This window comes from Poecilia mexicana, unplaced genomic scaffold (genome assembly GCF_051168715.1).
Source record: "Poecilia mexicana isolate PSO_F unplaced genomic scaffold, ASM5116871v1 scaffold_18, whole genome shotgun sequence".
NCBI lineage: Eukaryota > Metazoa > Chordata > Actinopteri > Cyprinodontiformes > Poeciliidae > Poecilia > Poecilia mexicana.
Window position 1 is genome coordinate 24,465,634 of NW_028263387.1, and position 24,934 is coordinate 24,490,567.

General features: G+C 38.8%; 3 protein-coding genes and 1 long non-coding RNA gene across 6 annotated transcripts; 2 read left to right on the forward strand and 2 right to left on the reverse strand.

The window, feature by feature from the left end:
- The first annotated feature begins 256 nt into the window (after positions 1-256).
- ttc29 (tetratricopeptide repeat domain 29) lies at positions 257-7,007 on the forward strand. Its single transcript, XM_015005303.2, has 10 exons — positions 257-330; positions 1,675-1,734; positions 1,815-1,978; positions 2,823-2,999; positions 3,070-3,282; positions 4,004-4,089; positions 4,186-4,277; positions 5,610-5,733; positions 5,817-5,906; positions 6,473-7,007. Exons 1-10 carry the CDS (start codon positions 266-268, stop codon positions 6,602-6,604), a joined length of 1,203 nt encoding a protein of 400 aa, XP_014860789.2. The 5' UTR covers positions 257-265; the 3' UTR covers positions 6,605-7,007.
- On the reverse strand, positions 5,580-8,065 carry LOC148154293 (uncharacterized). The gene is made up of 2 exons (XR_015766135.1): positions 7,935-8,065; positions 5,580-6,629 (listed from the first exon to the last, which is right to left on the reverse strand). It is a non-coding gene; the product is annotated as an uncharacterized LOC148154293 (long non-coding RNA).
- slc10a7 (solute carrier family 10 member 7) lies at positions 7,997-16,532 on the forward strand. Of its 3 annotated transcripts, XM_015005308.2 has the most exons (13): positions 7,997-8,238; positions 9,208-9,290; positions 9,368-9,504; positions 10,602-10,677; positions 10,771-10,809; positions 10,886-10,921; positions 12,850-12,933; positions 13,785-13,950; positions 14,389-14,440; positions 14,667-14,740; positions 14,991-15,136; positions 15,217-15,248; positions 16,106-16,532. In XM_015005308.2, exons 1-12 carry the CDS (start codon positions 8,139-8,141, stop codon positions 15,235-15,237), a joined length of 1,014 nt encoding a protein of 337 aa, XP_014860794.1. In that variant the 5' UTR covers positions 7,997-8,138; the 3' UTR covers positions 15,238-15,248; positions 16,106-16,532. The 3 variants fall into 3 exon arrangements, with proteins under 3 accessions (XP_014860794.1, XP_014860793.1, XP_014860792.1); XM_015005307.2 differs by lacking the exon at positions 15,217-15,248; XM_015005306.2 differs by lacking the exons at positions 15,217-15,248; positions 16,106-16,532 and having other exon boundaries at positions 14,991-15,196.
- A 1,232-nt stretch (positions 16,533-17,764) lies between these two features.
- Positions 17,765-21,954, reverse strand: reeld1 (reeler domain containing 1). The gene is made up of 4 exons (XM_088015728.1): positions 21,744-21,954; positions 20,539-20,815; positions 20,284-20,441; positions 17,765-20,164 (listed from the first exon to the last, which is right to left on the reverse strand). Exons 1-4 carry the CDS (start codon positions 21,952-21,954, stop codon positions 18,270-18,272), a joined length of 2,541 nt encoding a protein of 846 aa, XP_087871854.1. The 3' UTR covers positions 17,765-18,269.
- Positions 21,955-24,934: the final 2,980 nt, after the last annotated feature.

Below are 24,934 nucleotides of genomic sequence, written 5' to 3' on the forward strand. Positions count from 1 at the left end.
AATATGTTTTGTCTAATTCTAAGACTGGTAAAATAAAACAAAACAGAGAAAACCCACCTAATATGTTAATATTCACAGTTTTTGCCAGTGACAGTCACAATTTAGACATGAAAAGTGACATTAAAGGAGTACAAATGTTCTCTTTACACAGAGAGAGAAGTTGAGGATAGATTTGGGTTGAGATCTGCCTCAAATTATCAGAATTATCTCTGCTAATACTTTAATTAAACTTTATTATTTGTGTGCCAGCAGGATAAAGCAGGTGATGGAGACATTCAGGAACAGAAAGGTTTCGGAGTCATCGATCCTTTCCAGAAAGGAAATAGCTTTGTGAGTCCAGAATAACTAACTGTTGGCAGTTTTCCATCAGTGTTTACAGGAAATAAATAATTTGAGAGTTTAAAATGTGTAAAAGTCCAGGAAGCAAAATACTGAAAAACAGTTTTTGGTAAAAATATACAGTCATAGTCTGCTTCTAGTTATTTATAAACGAGGTGAAATGGAATGCGTCCATAATAATGGATCCTCCATCTTTCTTTTATGTTATTTCTACGTCTTCCAAAGGCAAAGAGAGGATATTTAAATGTTATTTTCACTGTCAAAAATCCATTAATTATCAGATATTTTCAAAATTACACATTTAAAAACTGATGTTCAAGACTGCTGTGGTTTTAAAAAAATCAAAATGCAGATTGGATGAAAGTTTTGGAGGTTTCAATCAACTGTAAGAGAAGAAACGTATAAAACCTTCAACTTTAACAAACATGTAGACCAGGACCTGATAAATCCTGATCTTCCACTAAGATCTGCAACTAAAAACTATTAGAAGATGAGAATATTGCTTTAAGAGTTACAGCGCCCTCTGCTGACAAAAATAGCCACCTACTAATTCGACATTATTTAGCAGTAATTTAAGAGACGTCCACAAATATGTAAGATCAACTCTATATAAAATACAATATGATTCAAATTGATCTCAATACGACCATTGATCTGGTTAAACACATGCAGGTCAGATTCCACAATGCAGAGAAATCCATTTCATGATAGAATAGCATTTAGAGAAAAGATACAGAGCACTAATACAATGCTCTGCATTGATACATTGAGACAGGTGCACTTTCTACATGAGAGACAAAGTACCACTGAGTTTAAGACAGAAACAGCTTTGACTGGGACAAAGACACACACAGAAGAACTGAGGTTGTAGTACTTTCTTTTTTACAAAAAGGACTATGAAACACACATTGAGCCAAGTGTACTTTCAATAAGGAAGGAAAATAGTTCAGCAATAAAGCTGGCAAAATCTTCAACCAGGAAAAAGAGAGACAATTAAACACAGACACTGAGCCAGGTGTACTTTCTATAAGAAAGGAAAGCAGAGATTACACAAAGTGTCTGGCTGCAATAGATTCTTTGATGGCCCAACCAAGGAAAAAGACGCATGTAGAGAAAGAAGCTCTGAGCCTGGAGAACTTTCCATGGAACAGGAACAAATGGAGACACACTGAGCCAGGGATAGTTTCTATAGGATAGAAAAGAGCAGCAGAGAGAAGGAGAGAGAGAGAAAACGGCAACATGAACTGTGATGTTTTAATGATCAGAGCAGAAACAACATCAGGACTGTTTTCTGGTTCTACGAGGGTTGACGTTTGATCCTTTCCTGTTTTTCAGGTTCAGAAACACTCCGAAGCAGTACATGTGTGTGGAGATGCTGCAGGATGGCTACCACAGGTAGCCTTCCCCTCCCTGCTGTCACCCTGACTTACTGATCGCATGTCGGCTCAGCTGACTGATCCGTGTCTGAGTTTCAGGTCGTTTTCGGAGCTCTTCACTCTGCTGAGCTTTGATTTGGAGCAGAGGGCCAACGCTCCGCCCAGATCGCCCCGGCTGCAGGAGCCCCCGCTGGGGGAGCAGCGGGAGAAACTGGAGACCATCCGGCTGCACCTGTGCCGGGCAGAGAAAGCAGAAAGGGACGGTGAGGAGAGGAAGGAAACGTTCATCTGGAGTTAGACACCAAGATTTTCTAGATTTAGTTTTGTTTTTGTGAAAAATCTAATCTGGATTCAGAAGAACCTTGGATGTGAAATCATCTAGCTTCAGTTCAGAGCTGGACTGACAATTATTTTACTAACTGGCTAATCGATTGTTCTGACGATTAATCGATTAGTCTGATACAAGAAATTGACAAATTCTTTGTATTTTTGATTCAACATTTTTTTTAGAAATGCATCAAAAGACGCAAAATAACAAAATACATATTTTATTGCCTAAATTCAACAACAAAACATTCTGACAATCATCAATCAATATTTGATTGATGATTGTCAATTTAATCAGAAATAAAAATTGTCACAATCTGCAGATTTATTATTTAAGGTATTTTTACACAATATTAGAAATACTTCAATGATGCAAATGAACACATAATTCAATTTATTTTTAAATAAGGAAATAAGTATTTTATTGCCTAAAATGCAATATCAAAATATTCAGATGATTAATCGACGAATCAGATGCAAGAATCGGGACAGTCTGTGGGTTTTTCAGTTCAGTCTGTTTTATATAATATTGGCAATAAACAAAATATGCAAATAACCAAATAACAAGATAAATATTTTAAAGCCTAAAATGCAATAGCAAAGCATTTTGATGATTAATCATCACATTAATTGATTAATAATTACTGCTCTGCCTGTGTTGTTCTTTCAGTCCAGTTAACAATTAATCGATTGCTAAACTAGTTGATGATTATTTTAATGATCGATTAATCGTTTCAGCCCTACTTTAGTTGAAGTAATGAAGGTTTTTTTTTTGTGCAGGTTCCTGGACAGTCGTGTGTGAGGAGCGGCTGCATTTGGGTCGCTACTTCACCCATCCGATGGACATCTGGCTCAGCTTCCACTTCTACCACAGCTGCGCTGACAGAGTGTTCGGAGGCCGGTCCAAATCCGCCACGGAGGCCAGATTCCACCTGGCTGAGCTGTACCGGCAGCAAGGTAGCCGCCACACAGGCGCCGTTACGCCTGAAGAAACGCCAAACGTTCACGGTTGTGTCCCGTCCCCCAGGCGACCTGGTGGAGGCGAGGGACCACGCGGAGAGGGCCCTGAAGCAGGCGGAGGACGGAGGCTGGCTGGACTCGGAGGGCCAGCCGCTGAGGCTCTGGGGCTGCAGGGAGCTGGGGGAAATCTACAGCCTGCTGGGTGAAGCTTACCTCGCAGCGCAGGAGTACGACACGGCCACGATGCTGCTGCAGCTGGGATCCAAGATGGCGATCGAGGGTGAGGGGGGGGAACACGGAGCGAACACTAATTCACCAGTTAGTGCACAGAAAACAAACATTGCAGACCAACAGAAAGAGGTGTTGATCTGCAAAATAAATAACCGGATAAGAAAACGAATAACAGCAACAAAATTAAATTAGAACAAAGAAATGAAGGATATTTAGGATAAAGACAAAACACAGAACATAACCAAACGGTGTCGTAACAAAAACAATAAAACTGTTTCTGTAGGTTGGGTTATACTTTATTTTCTCTTATCCTGGCAATTATGGTCTGATTTGCATTATTTTGCTTTTCTCTAATATCCCCTGATTAACCGAGGGTCACAGATATTTTGGGCAGAATGGAGAAAAAGAGGGAGAGAAGAAAATAATAACAAACGTTTTGTGATATTATTATTAGGCCGTCCCTTTTCCTCTGTTCTATCCTGGAGTTTAAAAATGTAAAGGTGACCTGTTATGCTTCCTTGTACAGGTTAGTAAAGGTCTATAGTCTATTCAAAACATGTTTATTAAAGTTTTTCCACAAAAATTATTCTTAGATAAAGAGATTTCCGTCTGCTCGGTTCTGCCGATTGTGAAATCCTTTCAGAATTAAATGTTTCTGGAAAATCTTTAAGTTTTTCTGAAAATTTCTAAGTTTTTGGTCGAAATTTACTTATTTGAAACCTAACTTAAGCATTTTTTCATGAGTCTGAATGTGATCTGGTTTGTTTCAGGCGGCGACAAGTCGGTGGAGGCGGAGTCGTTCTTCAGGGAAGGAATGGGCTTGCAGAGTTCAGGAGATCATCAAGCAGCCATGAAGGTATCAAAGCAGGAAACCTGAACTTTAGTTGGCAACAGAAACATTATTCAGCAGACGAAAATAAATTAATGAGTGTCTTTTATAAATGACACCCAGCTCTTCAACACCTGCGTGGAACTCTTTGGCTATCTGCAAGACGTTAAAGGTTTGGTGAAGTCCTACAAGGCCATAGCCAAGTCCTTAGAAAGGTACGAACACCGACATCATCACAGACGTTTCCAGTCATGAAAGAATGAAGCCTGGCTCCAGCTTTCATCCAACTAGTGGTGGTGGCTGCATCGTGCTGTGGGATGAAATGATGACACGTTTCAAACAGAAGTCAAGTTTGATCCAAAACCTTCTAGTAGAATAAAAATACATTTTATTTTGCTAAGTTTTGTTTTATTTTTGTTTCGCAGTACCTCAGCTTCACCTCCAAAAGTTTTTTCGTTTGATTTGCTCTTTGCTTGTTTAGGAAAAAAACACACTAACATTTGTTTTGTTTTTCTTAATATGCCATTAAAATATTTTGTAGATACCTGCACTGTTAAAACACAAAATTTTACCAAGTATTTTTGTCTAGTTTCTAGTGCAAATATCTTAGTGCACTTGAAATAAGACAAAACTAACGTACAAGTAACTTTTCAGTAAGATATAGGAGCTTGTTTTAGTCAGTAAGTTCTTAACATTGAATAAAAGTTACTAGTTCCACTGGCACTTTATTTCACTTATCACATGGGGAAAATGTCTTGTTGTAAGTGAAAAAACTTCATGGGAAACAAATGCTTTCTATCGTTACTAAGGAGTTATTGACTTGGTCCTGATTTAACCTGGTTGGTTGGCCCTGATTGGCTGTAGTTGGCCCTGATTGGCTGTGATTAACTGTAGTTGCCCCTGATTGGCTGCAGTTGGCCCTGATTGGCTGTGATTAACTATAGTTGCCCCTGATTGGCTGTAGTTGGCCCTGATTGGCTGTGATTGGCTGTAGTTGCCCCTGATTGGCTGTAGTTGGCCCTGATTGGCTGTGATTGGCTCTGGTTTTCTGCGTTCTGCAGTCATAGCCAATCAGAAACTTGAAAAAGGTAGTGAATAGTTTTTATCTTCACTTTTATCATTATTACAATTGTTGCACAAAATATGATTATACTTCACATCCATATCGCCCCCTGCTGGTGGAGCTGCAGTAGGTCTGGAGAAAAGTTGCTTGTTTGTTAGTTTTGTCTTATTTCAAGTTAAACCTAAGATATCTGCTTAGAAACTAGACCACAAATACTCTGATTTTTTATTTTTATTTTTGCAATATAAGAACTTTGTCCAAATTCTGCCCTAGGTTTTAATAAAACAACCCAAAGGAAAAACTACAAAAGAACTTAAAGGTCAGAAGTTTAACGATATATGAAAATTAAATAACAAAAAGTATCAATATCAGTACTGGTATCACTCATACTGCCAAAAATCTCATAAAATAATCAGCTTCGCCAGGAAAAAAACTACAACAGCTCATCAAAGTGTTGGTTTAAAGGTTTTTATTTTTCCAATAGCGAAGGAAACATCGAGGAGTGTATTAAGATGCTGGAGAAGGCAGCTGATCTGTGCCATAGCAGCAACCTGCAGGAGCGGCTGGCGGACATCAGCCTGACTCTGGGCTGCATCTACAGCGACGTGGTACCAAACTGAGACACGCTAAGCTGGTTATTATTTTTACATCCTGTCAGTTCAGAGATGATTTCATCTGCCTCTTTCTGCAGAATCGGCCTCTGAAATCGTGTGAATACTTCCTGCAGAGTTACAAAGCTGCCTGCACCGCCAGAGAGGTGGTTCTGCAGCACAAAGCACAGGTGAAACTTTTTAAAGTCACATCTGGCGACGTTTGTTCGGTACCAGGAAACCGCAGCTGCATTTCTATTACAAATGTGCACAAAACAATTTTACGCTGACATAAAAACACAATTTCGCTATTGCTGTGTTTGCATTAAATACAAAACATGTTTGTTTTAATTGTATTTACCCAGAATGCCCTGCACTGTAGTCCACTTCCTGCTTTTGGAGCGGTCTCCGGTCCGCTTGGCATTCTCATATACTTTTGTTTTGCCCCAGAGTTCACTTCAACCGAACGGAGACGATGGTTTGTAGATTGACCAGAGTTCGCTGCTTTGGTCCGATCACACGTTCACACTTCCCCAAACGAACCAAACCTTCTAGGCAAAAGAACCACAGTTTGATTAAAGCAGACTAAACCGGACTGGTGTGAATGCATCCTCAGACTTTTTGGATACAGTTCGAAGGTCATTTATTTTAAAACTAAACAACAGCTGTGTGAGTGTAGATCCCTGAGGAACACCAAAACTACAAGTAACGGCAGGGGATATCTCACAATTTGCCCGTTTTTTGTCACCTCTTTCAGGTGAAGCTGGGTCATACAAGCGCCCACTCTCTCATCAAGAGCTACAACTCTGAGATGGAGACGCCCTCACTGACCTCTGTGAAACGGCTGGTGGACTGGAAGGAGACCAGAGGACACCAGGACTTCTGCTGAGGGTTCAGAAATTAACATTCAGCAGCTGGTTGTTGAGAGGAAGGAGAAAAACAAACAAAAACATAGATTATTATTATTATTGTTATTTGTCTCCACGTATTGCCAACCACTTATCTTGTTCAAGAAATAATAAATTAACAGAATGGCAAGACTTCACATCTGAAAATAATTTAAAACTCTTTCATTGATCAGCAAATTCCAACCTCCTCTATTTCTACTGAGGCTAATGAGAGTTAAATTACCTGCAGTTATTAAGATGATGTGATCTAACAGTATTCAGCTTATTTATATTGATTCCGTTTATCTTTATTAAAGTGTCTGGAAACTTTTTGGTTTTCAGTTTCAACTCTATGAACATGTGCCAGGTGTCAATGGACCAACAAAATAAATGTTTAAACTCCAATGTTTTTTGGTCATAATGTTTTGTTCGCTGTGTATAATCTAGTTGTTTTTTATTGTTTTTGCTTTTTGTTTGTTTTTCTTACATAAATTGTTATAATGTAAAATCTGTTTTAAAATATTTTATATTTTGTAAGTTTTATTTTAATTGCAGCTGCAATTTATTTGTTGCAGTACTTTCCAATTATTTTTACTTAGTTTATTTTCATTTTATTAATGTTTTCATTCAAATATTACCCCTGTAAACTATTAATAGAATTAGTAAAAATAAATTTAATTAATTAATTAACTCTCTATCAGATTTTACACAAATATTTGATATATTATTCATTTAGTTTCAATTATTTTCTTATTTCACAATTTTACTGTTTCTATCTTGTTGAATTGCATTATTTATTTCATTTTAAATAGTTTTATAGTGTAAATAAGTTATAAACTGCTGATGAAAATAGTAATACTAACATATTTTTTGTATTTTAATTTTAAATTCAAATATTTATTGAACAATTATTGTTCCTGTTATTTTTTATTATTAATTTGACTTTAAATGTAATACTGTTAACATTTCTCCTCTTGTATGATTTAATTGTATTTAAAATAGAGTTCAAACTTAATTTTAGTAAATTAAAATATTTGCATTTAATTTATACTATTACATTCTTTATAGTTTGAATATATTCACTATATCATTTTTGAATAACCCTAAATTAAGTTCTATCCCTTCTGGGCGCATATCGTTTTTACTTCATTGATTAACTTCCGGTTTTAGATTTAACGCTCTTATTTTTAAGGGACAAATTTCGGTTTTAAGATTGTATCCGGTATTTTCAGTTATAAACGTTGTTCTGCAGTTGCAAACGTAAACGGTTGTGTGGTTTATTTTGGCTAAACTGTGTTCTGTATATTTTTTATATTTTCAAACATTTGTTACCTCAAGTTATTGTGCGCCTCTTCTTCGGTCATTACGTTGACGTCACAGCCCACGTGTCCGGAAGTAGCTCCTGTTGCTCCGTTGGTGTTTTCCAACTGAACTCCGGGAAGGAAAAAGCAGCGGCAGGTTGCAGAAACTTGAGCCCGGCTGCTGCGATAGGAGGGCCGGCTGGGAGGCCGTAGGCTGAGCCCCGGCAGCTGAATCATGGGCCTCCTGACGAGGCTGCGGAAGGAGTGGTTCATCATCGGGATAGTGTTGGTCATCCTGTCGGCCAAACTGCTGCCCGGTGTCGGTGTTAAAGGAGGTGAGCGGAGTTCGGAGCGGTTGGTTGAAAGTTTTGAATGAGTCTAGAGTTTCTAACTTTAAATGCTAGAAACGGAGAGCTCAGCTGAATATAAATCTGAATTGAATCCCAATTTATCTGGAAGACGCTGAAATGTTTCCTCCTACCTGGATCCTAGTGACACGTTGCATTCAACGGGAGTGTCAACACTCCTTTCAGTACTTTTATCTTTTAGTTTTTATAAGAAGAATCAGTCTGGGGATATTCATATTTAATCTGAGGACAGCTTCAGAATTAATATTGCGTCGGAGATTGTTTATCTCAACAGTAGTGAAACAAATACTGATAAATAAGTAATATAATGTAATTCAGCCTCACCTGTAGATAAGATAACCTGCTGTGCTGCTACTGTTGTGCTGCCTTCAGGTGCTCCTCGAAAATTTTCACTTCGATTTACAAAAACATAGAAATATGAATCTATTCCTACCTTTTTAAATTTTCATATGAATGAAATCTAAAATGTGTGGAGTGTTCTCCATCCAATAACATTCAATCATTGAAAACAAAACCACTTTTTGAAAATATTTTGACATTTGTGATTTATTCATTATTATTATTATTATTATTATTATTATTATTATTATTAGGCAGAAAACAATTGATGACCCCAAAAAAATGGAAATAGCATGTTTTCCCTTTTAATAAGGCAAACGTCTGCAGCGTTTTTATGTCTTGTATCTTTAATGATTTACAAATTGAATTTAAAAATGTTTATTGTTGAGCAGGTAAAACTAAAAACTACAGTAAACACATTTTTGCATTTCTGATTTAAGGATTTTTCTAGCCCACCATTAATTTAGATTTGACAGGGCAAAATGTTTGGACACCACTGCATTAGAACAACATAAACTGAAGGTTTAGCAGCTAATGATTTGGACTGTTACCATGGTTACCAGGGTAAACTAGCACCTCCTTCTTCCTGCCTGCCAGGTCCACTAAGGCCAGAGGTCACCATCGCCTACATCGCCGTTTCCCTCATATTCTTCAACAGCGGCCTGTCTCTGAAAACGGAGGTGAGAGTCAGTGCTGCGATGCCTTCAGGTGCAGCTCAGAAACATCCCATCATCACGTCTGGTTTTTTTCCTGTTAGGAGCTGAGGAATGCGCTGTTCCACGTTCGCCTCCACTTCTTCGTCCAGTCGTTCACACTGGTCTTCTTCCCCCTGGTCGTCTGGCTGCTGCTGCAGGTCCTGGCGCTGACCTCCATCGACCAGTGGCTGCTCAAAGGGTACAGTGTGTGTGTGTGTGTGCGTGTGCGTGAATGGGTCGCTCTGTCCGGGTCTAAGCTGTACCTGAGGGCCGAACACAAAGAGCCACAGTCACGGTTAATACAGCTGATTCTCTGTGCGAGTTTAGGAGCAACGTCCAAACTTTACATAACGTTCAGGTTGAAGCTCTGTGTTTTTCTTTTGGGGCCTCAGTGCTAAAACAGCAGCAGCAGCATTAGAAAATACCAAAAAGATGACTCAGCATTATGTGAAATTAACTTTTTTCATGTTTTTAAACTTCCATTTGGGTCTCAACTGCTTGTAAAAACGGCACAAATGCTTAAAAAAAACCAACCAACCTGCTTTTTTATCAATAAAATAATGTTTTCATTTGTCTGGAAAATGAACTGTTTCAGAAATTTAACTCACCTTCTATGGGCACTGCACTGTTACCTAGCAACCCCAGCCAAGCCCAGCCCTGTTACCTAGCAACCCCAGCCCTGTTACCTATGGCAAATCAAGCGGAACTCAGTTGGTTTTCTTTCTGTATGCGCTTTACAATTTTGCTGAAAAGGAGAAGATATATTTGTTTATTTTGGTCATTTTTAAAGTTTCAGTTCACAAGTAAAGCAAAGAAAACACACGACACTAAAATAACAAACAAAACACAAAATGAAAAAAGCAAAAACGCATTTTGTTGTTGACATTTGAAACTCTGAAAGTCAAAAGTTTTCTAAATATTTTTACTTTTGAAACATAAACATTTCCAAATTTTTTTCTAGAAAATGTTTGGGATTAATTTTCAAATTTCTGAGGGTTTTTTTTTTTTTTTTTGGAGAAAATGTACTAATTTTTCTCTTTATTTTTAATCTACAAGGTTCATATCATCAGCTCCTTCCGTCTCGGTGTGTTTTTGATGAGGGAACAATGTTATCACATGATGTAAAGCTGAAAATAGTCGATTTTACAAAACACCGCCCCTTTAAAAGCCTTCTGCTGTAGAGATTTAATGGTAATATTGCATAAAAACACTCAAAACTGCTAAGAGCACCATTTCTTATGTGTAGATGTGAATGTTTTTCGTCCAGTTGACCCTCTTCCTGTTGTCGTTGCCTAGGTTACAGACGGTGAGCTGCATGCCCCCTCCGGTTTCCTCCGCCGTCATTCTGACCAAAGCAGTCGGGGGGAACGAGGTGACGCTCACACCGAGTCGGTTCGGCCCGAGAGGCGATTGGTGAGTCTGCCTGTTGCTGTCTCCCTGCTGACCGCTTGCTCTCTGTCTCCAGGCGGCGGCCATCTTTAACTCGGCGTTTGGAAGCTTCCTGGTGAGGAGCGGGTCGGGTCGGGTAGGGGGCCGTATCGGAGCGGGCCGGACTCTAATGCTTTCTGTTTGTCCTGCAGGGGATCGTGGTGACTCCGCTGCTGCTGCTGCTCTTTGTAAGTCATCAAACATTTGTCATGTGTTGACAATGTTCTCAGTAAAGCTTTTGGGAAATGTTTTTACAATGCAAAATGTCAGACACAACACACAGTATTCATCTTTTTGGATTTTCTTTAGTTTTACACAAAATAATTCAATTATGAAACTTGACTAAATACAGCAACTCTAAGAACATGTCCTGTTCTTACTGGTGATGATGGATTCATTTAGATCTTTTTTTCTTTCAATTGATCCCCAAAAAAAGACAAACATACAAATTCCTTCTTAAGTTTTAAGTTTCCACAGTTTATACGTCCATTTCCTACAAAAAATGTGACCACTTTGTTTAATAAAAATATTCTAGAGGGGACATATTATGCAAAATTCACATTTTCAAAATTATTTTGTACTTCCATTCGGGTCTCAAGGGCTTCTAAAAACAGTTGAAGGGCTTAAAAAAATACCCAGTTGTTTTTTGACATTAAATTAGTGTTTGAGCCATTTCAAAAACAGAATGTTAAGTCGGCTCTACGGTTAATAGGTCACCGTTAATAAAATATCTTAACTAATTATTGTTGAGAAGGTGAAAAATAACTTGTATTTGGTTTTCTGTTAGGTAAAAGAGGTGTAACTTCCTGGTTGCATAAGTGTTCACACCCTGAAGCTTATTTCATATCAGCATTCGTTGGTAGGAATCTGTTCATCTGGATTAGATTAGATTTATCTGTTTTACCTTTCCAAACCTCTCTAAATCTCTCAGATGTTAATGACAGATTTTTCTGTCCAATTCAGACATTATTTCTCTTAAAGCTGCAGTAACTTTCATAAAATGTGACAGTTTATGATACAGATAATCTGTGAAAAGTTTGATCTCCTCCACCTCCTCCGTGAGCTACTAGTGCCGTCTGAAGAAATGCACTGACCGAAACAACCAATCAAAGCCAGGAGGAGGGTCTTAGCGCTGTCAATCAACCAAGTGAATGCATCGATAAAAATGCTAATTGAAAAGAAACAACCTACTGTTATAGGAAAACCGTTGGCTATGCTAACTAGCCTTAGCATTCACAACACGCTGTGCTGGCTGCAGCATAGCAGCACCACCCAGAGGATGATTGGCAGCGCTAAAACCTGCCTCCTGGCTCTGATTGGTTGTTTGTAGTTAGCTCTGAGAGAAGGCAGAGGACTAATTCATAGTTTTAATAAATATGTAAACAGCATATATTTTTAAGTAAAAGTTACAGACTGCAGCTTTAGATATCTTTTTCTAATCACAAAAAATGCTTACAAACCAGAAAATTACTCAAATTATTATAGACTGAGCTTAAAAGATGCTCCTGTTGGTCTTTACATAATTAAATTTGTTGATCTTGTATTTTGAATAATTTTTGCTCTAATCACTGCAAAGACACAACATATTCCTAAGTAACTTTGGTCTACTTTCTACTGCAAATATCTTAGTACCCTTGAAATAACTTGCAAGTAACTTTGCAGCAAGATATAGAAGCTTATTTAGAGTCAATACTTGGCTAAAACTGAGGAAAAAGGTACTATTTCCAAAGGCAGATTATTTCACTTATAACATGGGAAAAATGTTTTGTTACAAGTGAAATACTAGAACCATCACTTTTAATCAATCTTAAAGAAATATTGTATATCTTGCTGAAAATTTATTTGCAAGTTATTTAAAGTGTACTAATATATCTGCACTAGAAATTAGATGTTGTGTTTTTGCAGTGTTTTGAGTTCTTTATTACTGTTTTGATTCTGTTGATTTTTTTTCTCCTAAATTGTGATCAAACACATCATGGGAACAACCAGAATACTAAAACTACACGTTAAATTGCTGCAGTAAATAATCGGTGCTCTTCCTTCTCAGTCCACTCTGTAGGTTTTTCCGTTTTTATTCATTTTGTTTCTCCTGGTTTCTCTCCTCCTCCTCCTGCAGCTCGGCTCTTCCTCCTCTGTTCCCTTCACCTCCATCTTCTCTCAGCTCTTCATGACGGTTGTTGTTCCGCTGATCCTGGGTCAGGTAGGAAGATGTTTTTGAGCCCCGGCGGCTTTGTTCCTTTGAACCGTATCCGTATTCAGGGCTGCGTCCTTCTTCGGCCGCATTTGTCGGCCGATTACATCATAGCGCGGCGATAAAGCCTGTCCGAATATGAAGACTCCTCCAAATGCGTCCTTCTGTTCCCCAGATTTGAAGGATGGGTTCGGTGTATCCTTCACGGACCACCATATCCCATGATTCATTGCGGGTCCAAACAGAGTGTTGAGGCAAAGCGCCAATGGCGGTGAAAAGCGTCAAATTATTTTGCTATGTTACACTATGACACAACATGAACTTTTACAATGTTTTTAGGCGGTAATATAGCTGTGTAAATCTCAAATATCTGCTCAGTTGATCAATACATCACCTAATGACAATATTGCTCCGACATTTTCGGAGACGTCACCGCCAGCTGTCAGGTTCGGTATACCGTGAGAGAACGCCTGACTCCCGGCACATCGTTTTCAAACTCCCGCAAGCTTTCACCAATGAGTGTAAGTGAAACACAGATTCAGTCAGATAATATCTACCTGCATAACGTCTGTTTTACTTAAGTATTTATTGGTTTCCTGAGCAAATAGGTTTAACTGATTAAAGTTAACGGACAGCCTTTTCTTTCCACTTTGCCGCTCTGACACGGTTGCTAGGCAACATGAGTAATGCTGCGGTGGAGGCTAAACAGCTAGCTGAAGGCTAGGCAGCTAGCGGAAGTCTAGGCCTGTCCGAATTCACAGCTTTTCTGTCCCGGTTGTCGTATATTCGCGGCTTTCGAAGGATGCAGCCCCTGAATTCAGACACACCGAGTTGTTAACGCCTCCCGGCTCGGCCTGCAGGTGTGCCGCGGTTTCCTCAGGGAGTGCCTGGAGCGCCGGAAGCCTCCATTCGGCGCCATTAGCAGCGCCGTCCTCCTCATGATCATCTACACAACGTTCTGCGACACGTTCAGCAACCCCAACATCGAGCTGGACCCCACCAGCCTGCTGCTGGTCGTCATCATCAGTCAGTATTCAAGGCCTGAGCGGAGCCTGTTGGGTGTTTGGCTTTCAGCGCTGGTAGAAATGGTTTAAAAGCCTTGAAATAAATTAATCTCAAGTTGAAACATTTAGAAAAATCCCATCTTTGAATTGGAAAAAGTGGTCTCTGCCTGTGCTGATTGGTGAATTTCTTTTGAGTCTTTTTATACACTGCAAAAACACAAAATCTTACCAAACTAGACCAAAAATACTTTGTAATATTATGTTTTTGCAGTGTACGACTTTACCAAGAGGTGCAAATACTTCTGGAAGTTTCTGTGTAAATATTCCATATATTTTAAAAAATAAGTGCATGTATTTTATAAGTGTAGCTTTGCCTGTCTAATATAAAGTAAGTCGTTTTCCTCTTGGATTCAGCTAAAAGTGAGGTTATAAACTTCTTACTTTCTTTTGTTTTCTGCAGTTTTCTCCATCCAGATCAGCTTCATGCTGCTCACCTTCGCCTTTTCCACCAGGTCAGTTTCCTTGTTAATTAACACTTGGCTCCTTTTACTCACTAACCAGTTTTAACCAGCAAATCTACGACTTTTGATATGCAGAAATTTCCCAGGTTTTTTTCTGAGATTAATCTCAGAAATTTTCTAGACAAAACTTTTAAAATTCTGAGTTCAAAAAGTTGAATATTTTCGATTTTCTGCCTACAGTGGCCCTAACACGCCGTCTTACTGTTTTTCCTCTCAGGTCTGGATCAGGATTCAGTCCCGCCGACACCGTCGCCATCATGTTCTGCTCCACACACAAGTCTCTCACTCTGGGTACCGTCGGCTCCCAACACTACTGCGTTTTTAATCTTAACTGAACAAACGAGCTTTGCAGTAAATGGCATCAAATCAAAAGTAATGACAAGATATAGCGTATAAGGAATCCATTGTGAGAGAACCACAGGACAAATTTAGCCAAAATGAATTCAAATTCATAGATTAAGGAGGGGAAATACAATTTTCGGCGCGTGAAAAGCCGTATCAGGTTGCTGTGAGCGTGACTGGTCACTGGCTGTGTGTCCAGGAATCCCGATGCTGAAGATCGTCTTTGAAGGCTACCAGCATCTGTCTCTGATCTCCGTGCCGCTGCTCATCTACCACCCAACCCAGATCCTGCTCGGCTCCGTCCTGGTGCCCACCATCCGGAGCTGGATGACGAGCCGACAGAAGGTAACCCAGTCGCTGTGGAGGCTCCCTGGCTGCTGGCTGTGCTCCAGTTCTGACCTCTGACCTTCTGTCCTCTCTGACAGACTAGTCTGTTGTTGAGATAGACCACAGCTGAGTGAGTAAAGACTGACGCCAAGCAGACTGTCTCTGCTGACACTTGATGTCGGAGTGATTGGTGCCGATATTTAATTAGCCCAGACTATCCAGCTTCCTCCCACCAGCAGGTGGCGCCATTCAGCCCAAATTAAGACCTTCAAGAGTCAACAATGCTGGAAACTCGGCTTCAAAAATGATTCAATTAAAAAATTTTTTTTTTTAAATAAGAAAATGCTTCAGTTGAATAATAAAATAGACAAAAAAATAATGTTAATTAAAAATATAGAAACAATAAAAAAAAAACAGAATAAAAATGATTCAGTTGATTAAGATTAAAATATATATATATAAAAGAATAGTAATTAAAAACATTTTCCTAATTTTTTTCCAGATATTTCATCTTTATTCTGTTAATGTAATGACTTTATCCTCTTTTCTCTTAGTCTGGCTCTGATACTTCATCGTAGATCTTGATAACGCTATAAATGTCCTTTTCTCATTAAGAGAACTCTTTTTCTTGCAGTTTTATGACTTTTTTCAGTCTTCAAACTCTTAATATACGTTATTCTCAATTTCAAAATAATAAAACTTCTTAGTCTGGCGTTTGTAGTCTCAATAGTTGTATCTCTGATTGGCTGTAAATGAGAGAGTTCTGTGTATTAGCGCCCCCTGCTGGTAGTAACACATTTCACCTGCTGTGATCACTGCTGCAGAAACGAGCTTCTCTGGTGGTGGGAAATTCACTCACTTTTTACAGCTTCTCTTCCTTCTTCATCAAACTACGCCAATAAAAACACAATTAATTAAAATCTTTCACCAGAACAAATAAAAGTTTGATCATTATCAGTGTTTTGACACGTTTTGTTTCTGCTTTAGGGGATCAAACTATCAAACCTGCAGCCGGTCTGACGCGTCTGAGCGGCGGAAGGATACAAAAAGTGCCTTGTTACGACCAACAACAACAACTAGGACCTCCAGGTGGCAGAGTGGGATTCACTGTTTGCCATCAAAGCCTGTTACTATTTTCTACAGAAACAGAAAAAAACTCACATTTCCATCCTTCGTATTGTTTTATATTTAAATGAAATGTGTTTTATTTTTTTATATCTTGAACTTTTGAGGGGGAAAAAATAGTTCTGGGGGGGAAAGGATCTATTTTCAGGATGTGGGTGAGGTTTCTGGGACCAGTTCTGTTATTTGTTTTCTACTTTGGTTCTTCCAGATTTTACTGCCAGAAACTGTAAATGGTTTTGTTTAAATTAATGCTGGATTGTTACATCTAATATAGAAATGAACAACAACAGTTTGGCCTTTGACCCTTTTTTTAATACAGCAGAAGCAGTGTTGGTGTTATACAGACAGGGGGCAGTGTTGAGCTAATCACCGATATTTATAAACGTTAAAACTAAAATTATCTCCTGTTATTTCACTTTAATGTCTCTATTATCCTATTTAAATGATGCCACAGTTTCTGTCTGGATATGTTTCTTGGATTTTAACCAATTAGTCTGTTCTTTTTTATTTGAAATAATACATAAAACATTATTTTTATCACACACTGCATGAAATGGAGCCCCACAGCAACACTGCACCTGGTGTTTTAAGATGGAATATTCCTAATGAGCATTTTGTTTGCGCTGCGGGACAAATCCAAGTGGGAATAATTCCTTTTAGTTGCTGGTTAGACAACAAATTGGCAACAAATCCGACTGGCAGCTCGTTAATTTTAGTGACCCGTCATTTTCCCGGACAGATGGCGCCTCTGACACATCGTTTGCAAGCAGAAGTGGCAACTAATATCAGCCTGTGAAATATCTGGGGGGTTTAAAGTGAAATTAGGCCATTTAAGAAACATTATTGTCTAATGTAAAGTCTCAGACTGCAGGGGTAAACCATATATCACTGAAAATAAACTGGATTATTAACTTTATGTGACTTAAAAGTTGAAAATAATGTTATTTTTACATGCATGCAGAGATATGATGATGTATTGGGGCCACTGTAAATAGAAAAAGGAGATAATTTGTGCCAAAAATCTCAGAAATTTCCTAGATACAGCAAGGGAATTTGAGTTTGAAAAGCTGGAAAAATTGCTGAATTTTTCAGAAATTTTCTATAAAAAACACGAAATTTCTAAGTTTCAAAAGTCACAAATTTTATGGAAAATGACAAATTAATTTCAGAAATTTGAGGGAAAAATTAAATTTTTAAGTTTCAAAAGTTGCAAATTTGCTAGAAAAAACAAATTCTGAGATTAATCAAGAAAAAAACTTATTTCAGAGTTTGAAAACTTGAAAATATTCAAGAAAAAAAATTCATTTCAAAAGTTGTGAATTTGTTAGAAAGATGTAGAAAATGTTTTCCTTGCAAATCTTTGACTTTTGAAACTTTGATTTTCACTTCTAGAAAATTTCTTAATTTCAAAATTAAAAGTTTTTTTCTAGCAATTTTCTTTACTTTTGACAAGATCAGTGAAACATGAATGGGCCATCAAGTAAAACAGATTAAACTTAGGAATAATAATGTAGTGGACGGGAACCTATTTGTAAGTATTTTTATTATGTTGTCATACAATTATAGGCATGAAACAAACATTAATTATATCAATAGAAACATAAGAATGATATAAACATGTTAAATGTACTTAAGTTTATCAACTAATATAAAGGAAGACTTACAGCAACAGGTTTGGGGTATAAAGGATAATATCCATCTCTTAAGGAATTTCTTCTGGTGGGTTTGAGATTTTTAGGAAAAAAAAATCTTCTCACAATTGACTTTAATCTCAGAGCTTTTTTCTTTTTCATTCAAATTTTGACTCATTTTCTCAAAAAAAGTAAAAATTCTCAGAACTCTGACTTTCATCCCAGAATTCTTTGTTCTCAGAATTCTTACGTTGTTTTCCTTCTGAATTCTGACCTTAATCTCGAAGTTTAAAATCTGAATTCTGTGAAGAAAAATCTTTATTTTTTTAGTGGTCCTAATCCTCTTCCAGATCCGTCTTTGGGATGTTTAACCTCGGTCTTCATGAGCCACTCTCTCAGTTTGAAGGCGATGCCAGAATATCGTACTCCGCCAGAAGCACGAAGCTGTTCTCTCTGATTTTCCTAACTCTGACCAAATCGCCGCACTCCTGGAGGTGAACCAGCCCTTGCTCCCCTCTCCCGTACTCTCGCTCGCGGTCGTTGAGCGTCACCTCAGTCCGCCTGCTGCAGGCCTGCCGGTAGACGTACCGCAGCCCGACCACCAGCACCATGCCCAACCCGGCTGAGCAGCCCAGCAGCATGCCCAGCTCCCAGGCACTGTGTCTGGGGACAATGTCCGGATACTTTCCTTCTTTGTCTGGAGCGTCAGCGGGATCTGAGGGATGCTTTGGTTTGGTATCCGTGTTCTGAATGTTTGGGTTGATCTCTTGGTCATGATTTGGTCTGAGGTTGGGATAAGGTTTGGGGTTTGGATGGACAACCTTTCTGTGTGCCGGTGAGGTGAGTCGAGTCTCAGAGTTTGGTGTTTTATGAGACGCTGATGTTGGTTCTGGTTTAGGGGAGGTGATGGGTGAAATAAAAGATGATGAACTCACTCTTAAAGATGGTGAGGTAACTGAGAAAGAGGGAGTAGAAGAAGAGAAAGTTGGGGAGATTGAAGTAGGAGAAGAAGGCATTGTTGGATAGTTGGAGGCACTGGGAGAGGAAGAGGACGTTGGCGGAGTGGAAGTCTGGTATTCGGCAGAGGTTAAATGGTGAGGTATGGAGATTGGGGAAGGTGATGCTGGTACTGAATGATTTGGGGTTGTTTTAGGTTCGTTCTGAGATGGGCGAGAAGGGGAATGAATGGAAGATATTGATGTGACTAATGTGAAGTTTTCACTGCGGCGACTAGCAAAAGATCTGCTTGAATTAGATGCTGAAAAAGAAGATGAAGTGTTTGAAGAGACAAAACCAACAACCGGGGCCATGGTTTTGGTATTTCCTTCAGACGTAGGATCATTTCCTCCTGAGGAGACTGTGACTGGTTGAGGAGTTACAGTGGGTTGGGAAAACACTCTTGTTGTTTGGGACAGTGGTTGGGAAAAAGGTCTAAAAGACTCTGTTGTTGAGTCAAATTGGGAATTTTCTCCTTGGAGAGAAATAGGCAGAGTTTGATGAACATTAGGGATTGTTTTTTTAGGTGAACTGGTTTGTTTTGTGGGTCCTACAGATGTTTGACTTGTATCCGTTTGGGACTTAAGATCTGCAGCCATATGAAACCTGGAAGAGTTGAATGAAGACCTTTGGTAGGACGGAGTTACTTCTGTCTTGACTACCCTCATTTGGGAATTAGATGGGACATTGCCACCCAGTTTCTCTGAGCTACTTGAGGTCTCAGACTTTCTTGATTTGTTTTTGTTTGGGTCTGTCAAAGTGTGGCTTACAGGAGTATGTGCACTGAAAAAGGTTTGCACTGTTGGACCTTGGGTTGGTATTGCAGTAAATGTCTTGTAACGTTTTCCTCCAGGATTGTTTTTCAGTTTTAGCTCCTGTGATTTTATCTGGAGATCGTTGCTCTTTGTCCATGTGTCTGTTTGTAAGGGTACAGGAGGGTTTGATGTGGAAAATGAAGCCAGTGGAAACTGTGTTGTAGTAACTGTATATGTAGTATCAGGAGGTGATGATGGTAAGGGAAAGACAGTTGTTGTGTAAGAAAACAGTTCAGTTGTTATCCCTTTCGTCATGCCTGCGAGGAATCCAGGAGACTCGTTGGTGGTACTTTGAGGAGATCCTGAAGTCAAAGTCCTCCTTGCAGCCACTGTTTGAGTTGTCCAAGTCACAGAACTGTTTGTTTCTAAGGTTGCGTGATCATCTTTGGTTTGTACTTTCAAAAATTTCAGAATCTCAGTTGCATTTTTTATATTGGAAGGGCGTCCAGAGAAAGAGGCAAGAGTAGCTTTTCTGTTAGCTTTAAGCGCAAGGAGGGAAAAAGGACAAAGACAAATAAATGACATTTCACAACACCTTTCATTTGCTTAACTTTCATTTTTCACTGTTTTTAGCTAATAATGAGCACAGAATGCCGACCTGTCTGGGCAGTAACTGTCTCTTGCACAGCAAAAATTGTGCTTTCTCCGTCCGTCATTTTGGTTTTACTGCGTCTCCAAGCACTGGGACTCCGATCACGCACCACTGCAGACTCAACACCAGTCCAGTACACGAAGTAGGATTGCACCACAGTGATGCTGGCGTACAGATTAAAAGACAAATGTGGCAAAATAAACATTTTGGTTTATTGGAGTTTCCTAAATAGCTTGTAGAGATCAAGTAATGGCAGCTTACTGGAAGCGTATGTCTCCCTTTGGCATGTCAGGAGCTCTCCACACAAACGACAGGTTCCTCTTTAGCTGTTTGTCCGAGTGTGTGACCGTGTCACCTTCAAACAGGCAGCGTAAGGTGTGGGTACCTGGTGGAGATCGAATCCAGGAGCCACCCACCAGAAGTGAACCGAGTCTCTCTGTCCTGATACCAGGACCTTCTGCAAACCCATTCCTTTGCCCACCAACACTGCGGGCCTGGAGCAGGAAACCCATGAAGTCTCTGGAGCTTCGTACAGTCACTGAGCGCCGAGAGAGCAATTAATGAGCATAACAGAGGGAACGTGAGTTTCATTTAAAGTTAACTACACAGAATTTAAAAGAAGACTGGCTAGTTGCAAGCCAGGCTCTTGAAAGGTGTCATAGTTACATGTTAGCTTCACTCTGTTTAGTTGCCTGTGTTAGCCGTTACCTTTATAATTTTAGCTTTTAGGTAAATTCTGTTAAATGATAGTTGCGCCGTTAGATAGACTTTAGTCGCTTTTAGCAAGATTCCTGAAAGCTGATAGACTCTGTTTGCTTATCTCTGCTGTTACCTTTACCATGTTAGCGTTTAGCTAAATTCTGCTAGATGTTAGCTTTGCTGTTAACAGTGTTAGCTGTTAGCTAGACTCCTGAAAGCTAGCTAACAGATGGTGTTGGCTTCTGTGTTTGCTTGCCTATGTTAGCTGTTAGCACTCATTTGTTAGGTGCTAGCTAAATTTGGCTAGATGCTATCTCTGCTCTGCTGCTAGGTGGACTCTATTAGCTGTTAGCTAGACTCCTGATAGCTGCTAGACTGTGCTAGGTGTTAGCTTCACTGTGTTTCCCTGCCTGTGTTTCCCACAGGCAGGGAAACATGGTAGAGTTAGCTACAAGCTACATCTAAATTTACATCTACATTTTAGATGTAAGCTGTGCTGTTAGGTGAATACTGTTAGCATTTAGGATAACATTGTTAGTTATTTTGTCTGTGGAGTAGTCAGTTAACTGTTAGCTGGATTGTGCTAGCCTCAGTTTATTGCTAGCTCCAGTCTTATCGCTAGGCTAATTGGAAACAGTTAAATGTTAGCAGACTATTAATTTTTAGGTCAACTCTGAGATATTGTTAGCTTGACAATGTTGCCTATTAGCTTGCCTGTCCCTACTTTTCAGAAACAAACTACTTTAAATGACTGAGTTATTTGGTACCTGTTATTAACTGCCCAGGCAGGTATGAGGATGATGAGGTTTGTAAGGTGATGAAGCTGTGCTTTGGGTCCAGGGGATGAGCGCGGATGTGTCCAGGAATCATCTCCTGACAGGAAGTGAGACTCGCTCCATGGGAGAAACATAGGATGGGCGAAGCCATGGAGCACAACACCACAGCTCCGCCCCAAAGAAGGAGGTTGGATGACGTCATTAAACCTGCATAATTACTGCCATTAGAAACTAAACCAATATATGCCAATAGAGAGCAGGGTAAGAGTAGAACTGGCAAATTAATCCAGAGACTTTACATTCAGGGGTTTTCTCTGTTCACCTAATCCTAATACTTATTTATTTATGTCACAATAAAAAGTAAATTAATAAAATTTTAAATAACTTAAATTTGAAATAAGTTAAATTTCAAACAAATAAATAAAATTTAATAAGTTAAATAGAAAAATAAAGATTTGATTTTTCCATCTCTAGGTAGCAGGACGGGATCATAATGAGGAGCGTCCTCACCTCACAGCGCGGCGCCTCCAGCTCTGCTGTTTGCTGCTGGACTGAGGGTTTTATCCGATCTGGGAGCAAAGAGGAGGACTTCAGGACTTCACAGGATCCACTGGAGCGACGCACATAGAACCAGAACCAGTAGAACTGTTCTATCTAATCTTCATGAAGTTCACAAAAGAAAAGCAACAAATTCACATATTATCAATGTGAAAAATGATCTGAAACTTAAAAAGTGTTTTGCCTTAAGACAAATTTAGTTAATTTTCTATTAATTATTCATCATTGTTAACTTTACTGATAAAATATAATTAAATTTTACTTGATGCACAAATAAGTGAAATGAGTTTATAAGTAATTAAAATGTTTCATTTCATTTATATATATAATACTAGTATTTTGTAAACATTAATTTATTCCAGTCACATTTTTTTCTAGCTGCAAAAACACAATTTCTCAGCTAATTTCTAGTGCAAATATCTTAACACTTGAAATAAGACAAAGTAACTTTGTAGGCAGATATAATCGTTAATTTTAAGTGAACAAACCATTAAGATACATATTAAAAAGTTCTAGTTCCACTAACATTAACAGGAGACATTTTTTCATGTTATAAGTAAAATTATCTGCCAGTTGAATTAGTACTTTTTAGATCAATATTAATGAAGTATTGACTTAAAACAAACTCCTATATTTTTCTGAAAATGTATTTGTCAGTTGGTTTTGTCTTATTTCAAGTTTACTGAAATATTTGCACTAGAAACTAAACCAATACTTGGTACGATTTTGTGGTTTTGCAGTGTATAACTCAATTTATTGTTTAGTTGATGCAAAAATCATCTAAGCAAACAGTTTTCATCACTTTGTGAAGATTTTATAAACAAAAAATAAACTTTAACTCACTAAAAAGGCTAAAAATGTGAACTGTGGAGCTTTTCTTCAGAGGAAATGTGACTCTTCTAGGTGAGTTATTTCTACAGGATTATCTTCAGGATGTTGGCCAGCTGCCTCCCTCCAGGATCTCCTGGACGTTTCTGTTGATCTTCTTTCTGAGCTCATTTCGCTCCCGAGCAGAAAGCAGGCGGTGGATTATCTGCCTAAACGGTGATGGAGAAGCGTTTCAGCGCAGCGAAACACAGCAGAGAGAAAAACTGTTTTCTGGACGGATGGATGGATTCAGGCGCGGGTTAGCCCTACGGGAGGCGAGGGAAGCGCTCGCTTGTGGGAATGTGTATTTTTTTTTGTTTTGTATTATCTTATTTTTAAACCCAATTTAATAAAGCACATCGGCCCGACTGCACAGCCGCTTTTAACAGGCAGTGAAACGTCAGTCTGGGTCAGGCTGATGTTGTGCATCCACAGGAGGAGACATGAAAAGAAAGGAACAAAGAGGAGTGCTTCACATTAACCAACATGCAAAAAGGAAAGGATGGGAGGAGATTCAGACTTAGAGAGAGAAAAAATAAAAAGTTGAGCCAAATTGACAGATATTTTCCACTGTTGAGGAGCAACAGGGAACCAAACACTGTCTGTCCTGGACATGTGTTTGTTTTTTATATGTGTTTAGAGCTTTAATCAGAGCAATCGGCAAATAACTAATCTGTTTGATCAATTAAAATCAATCCATACTGGCTTGAAAAAGAAAATAATTTGGCACCACTTTACAATAAAGCTAATAAGTAGTTCATATAAAGGTTATTAATTAATCTCTTTACACTTTCTAAATCATTAGTAACTGATTATTATGCATTAATTAAAGGTGAGGAGATTATATGCAAATTCATTTGTGATTACAAGGTAATCTGAAACTTTTAGTGTGGCAACAAACAGTGTCTCCTTCTCACTGTTATTTAGAGCATAACCAGTGCAAACGTGCAAAGCTTTTGCATGTTTTTGTACTTCCATTTAGATTTCTACTGCTTCTAAAAACAGGCATTTAACAACACACAAAAAAACACCCAGATGATTTTTGGTAACAAATTTGTGTTTTTTGTGGTGTCTATTAAATGATCAGTTTCAAAAGCCTCCAGAATGTAACGTCACAAATCAGCAGTCGCTGCCTGTTACCTAGCAACCCCAGCAGAATTCTGCCCGTTACCTAGCAACCCCAGTAGAATTCTGCCCGTTACCTAGCAACCTAGGTGGAACTCCAGCATGTTTGGTCAGCTGGTATAGCCTCTGTATGTGCTGTGCAATGGCTGCTGGAAAAGACAAGTGTTTTGTTGTTGACTTACCTCTTGTTGTGTTGTTGTTGGTTGTGCAGGAGGCTGCACTTTTCAGAGATGTATGGTTGTATAATTGTGCATCTGATTAATATTTCATGATCTAAGAATAATTTTGTGCAAAAAAATGTCATAAACATGTTCTGTTATCCTAACCTGTTCAAGGAAACATCGCAGATCATCTTTGACATGAAACTTTAAGCATGATAAAAACAATAAAAAACTTTTCTTCCCTCCATTTTTTTTTTACTTGTGCAACTGACACCTACTCAGGAATGTCTTTGTTCAGCTGTAGATAAAAAAAATGCTTAAGGAAACAGGATGAGCAGCCTAGTCAAAGGCCCCTTCTCCTGCTCTCAAACATGTGAAACATGCTCTGCATTGCTTATAATTTCCTGTATCGAAGGGGAGTCCTTACCTGAGCTCAGGTGAGTCCAGTTCTTATTCATTCATCCTAATTTT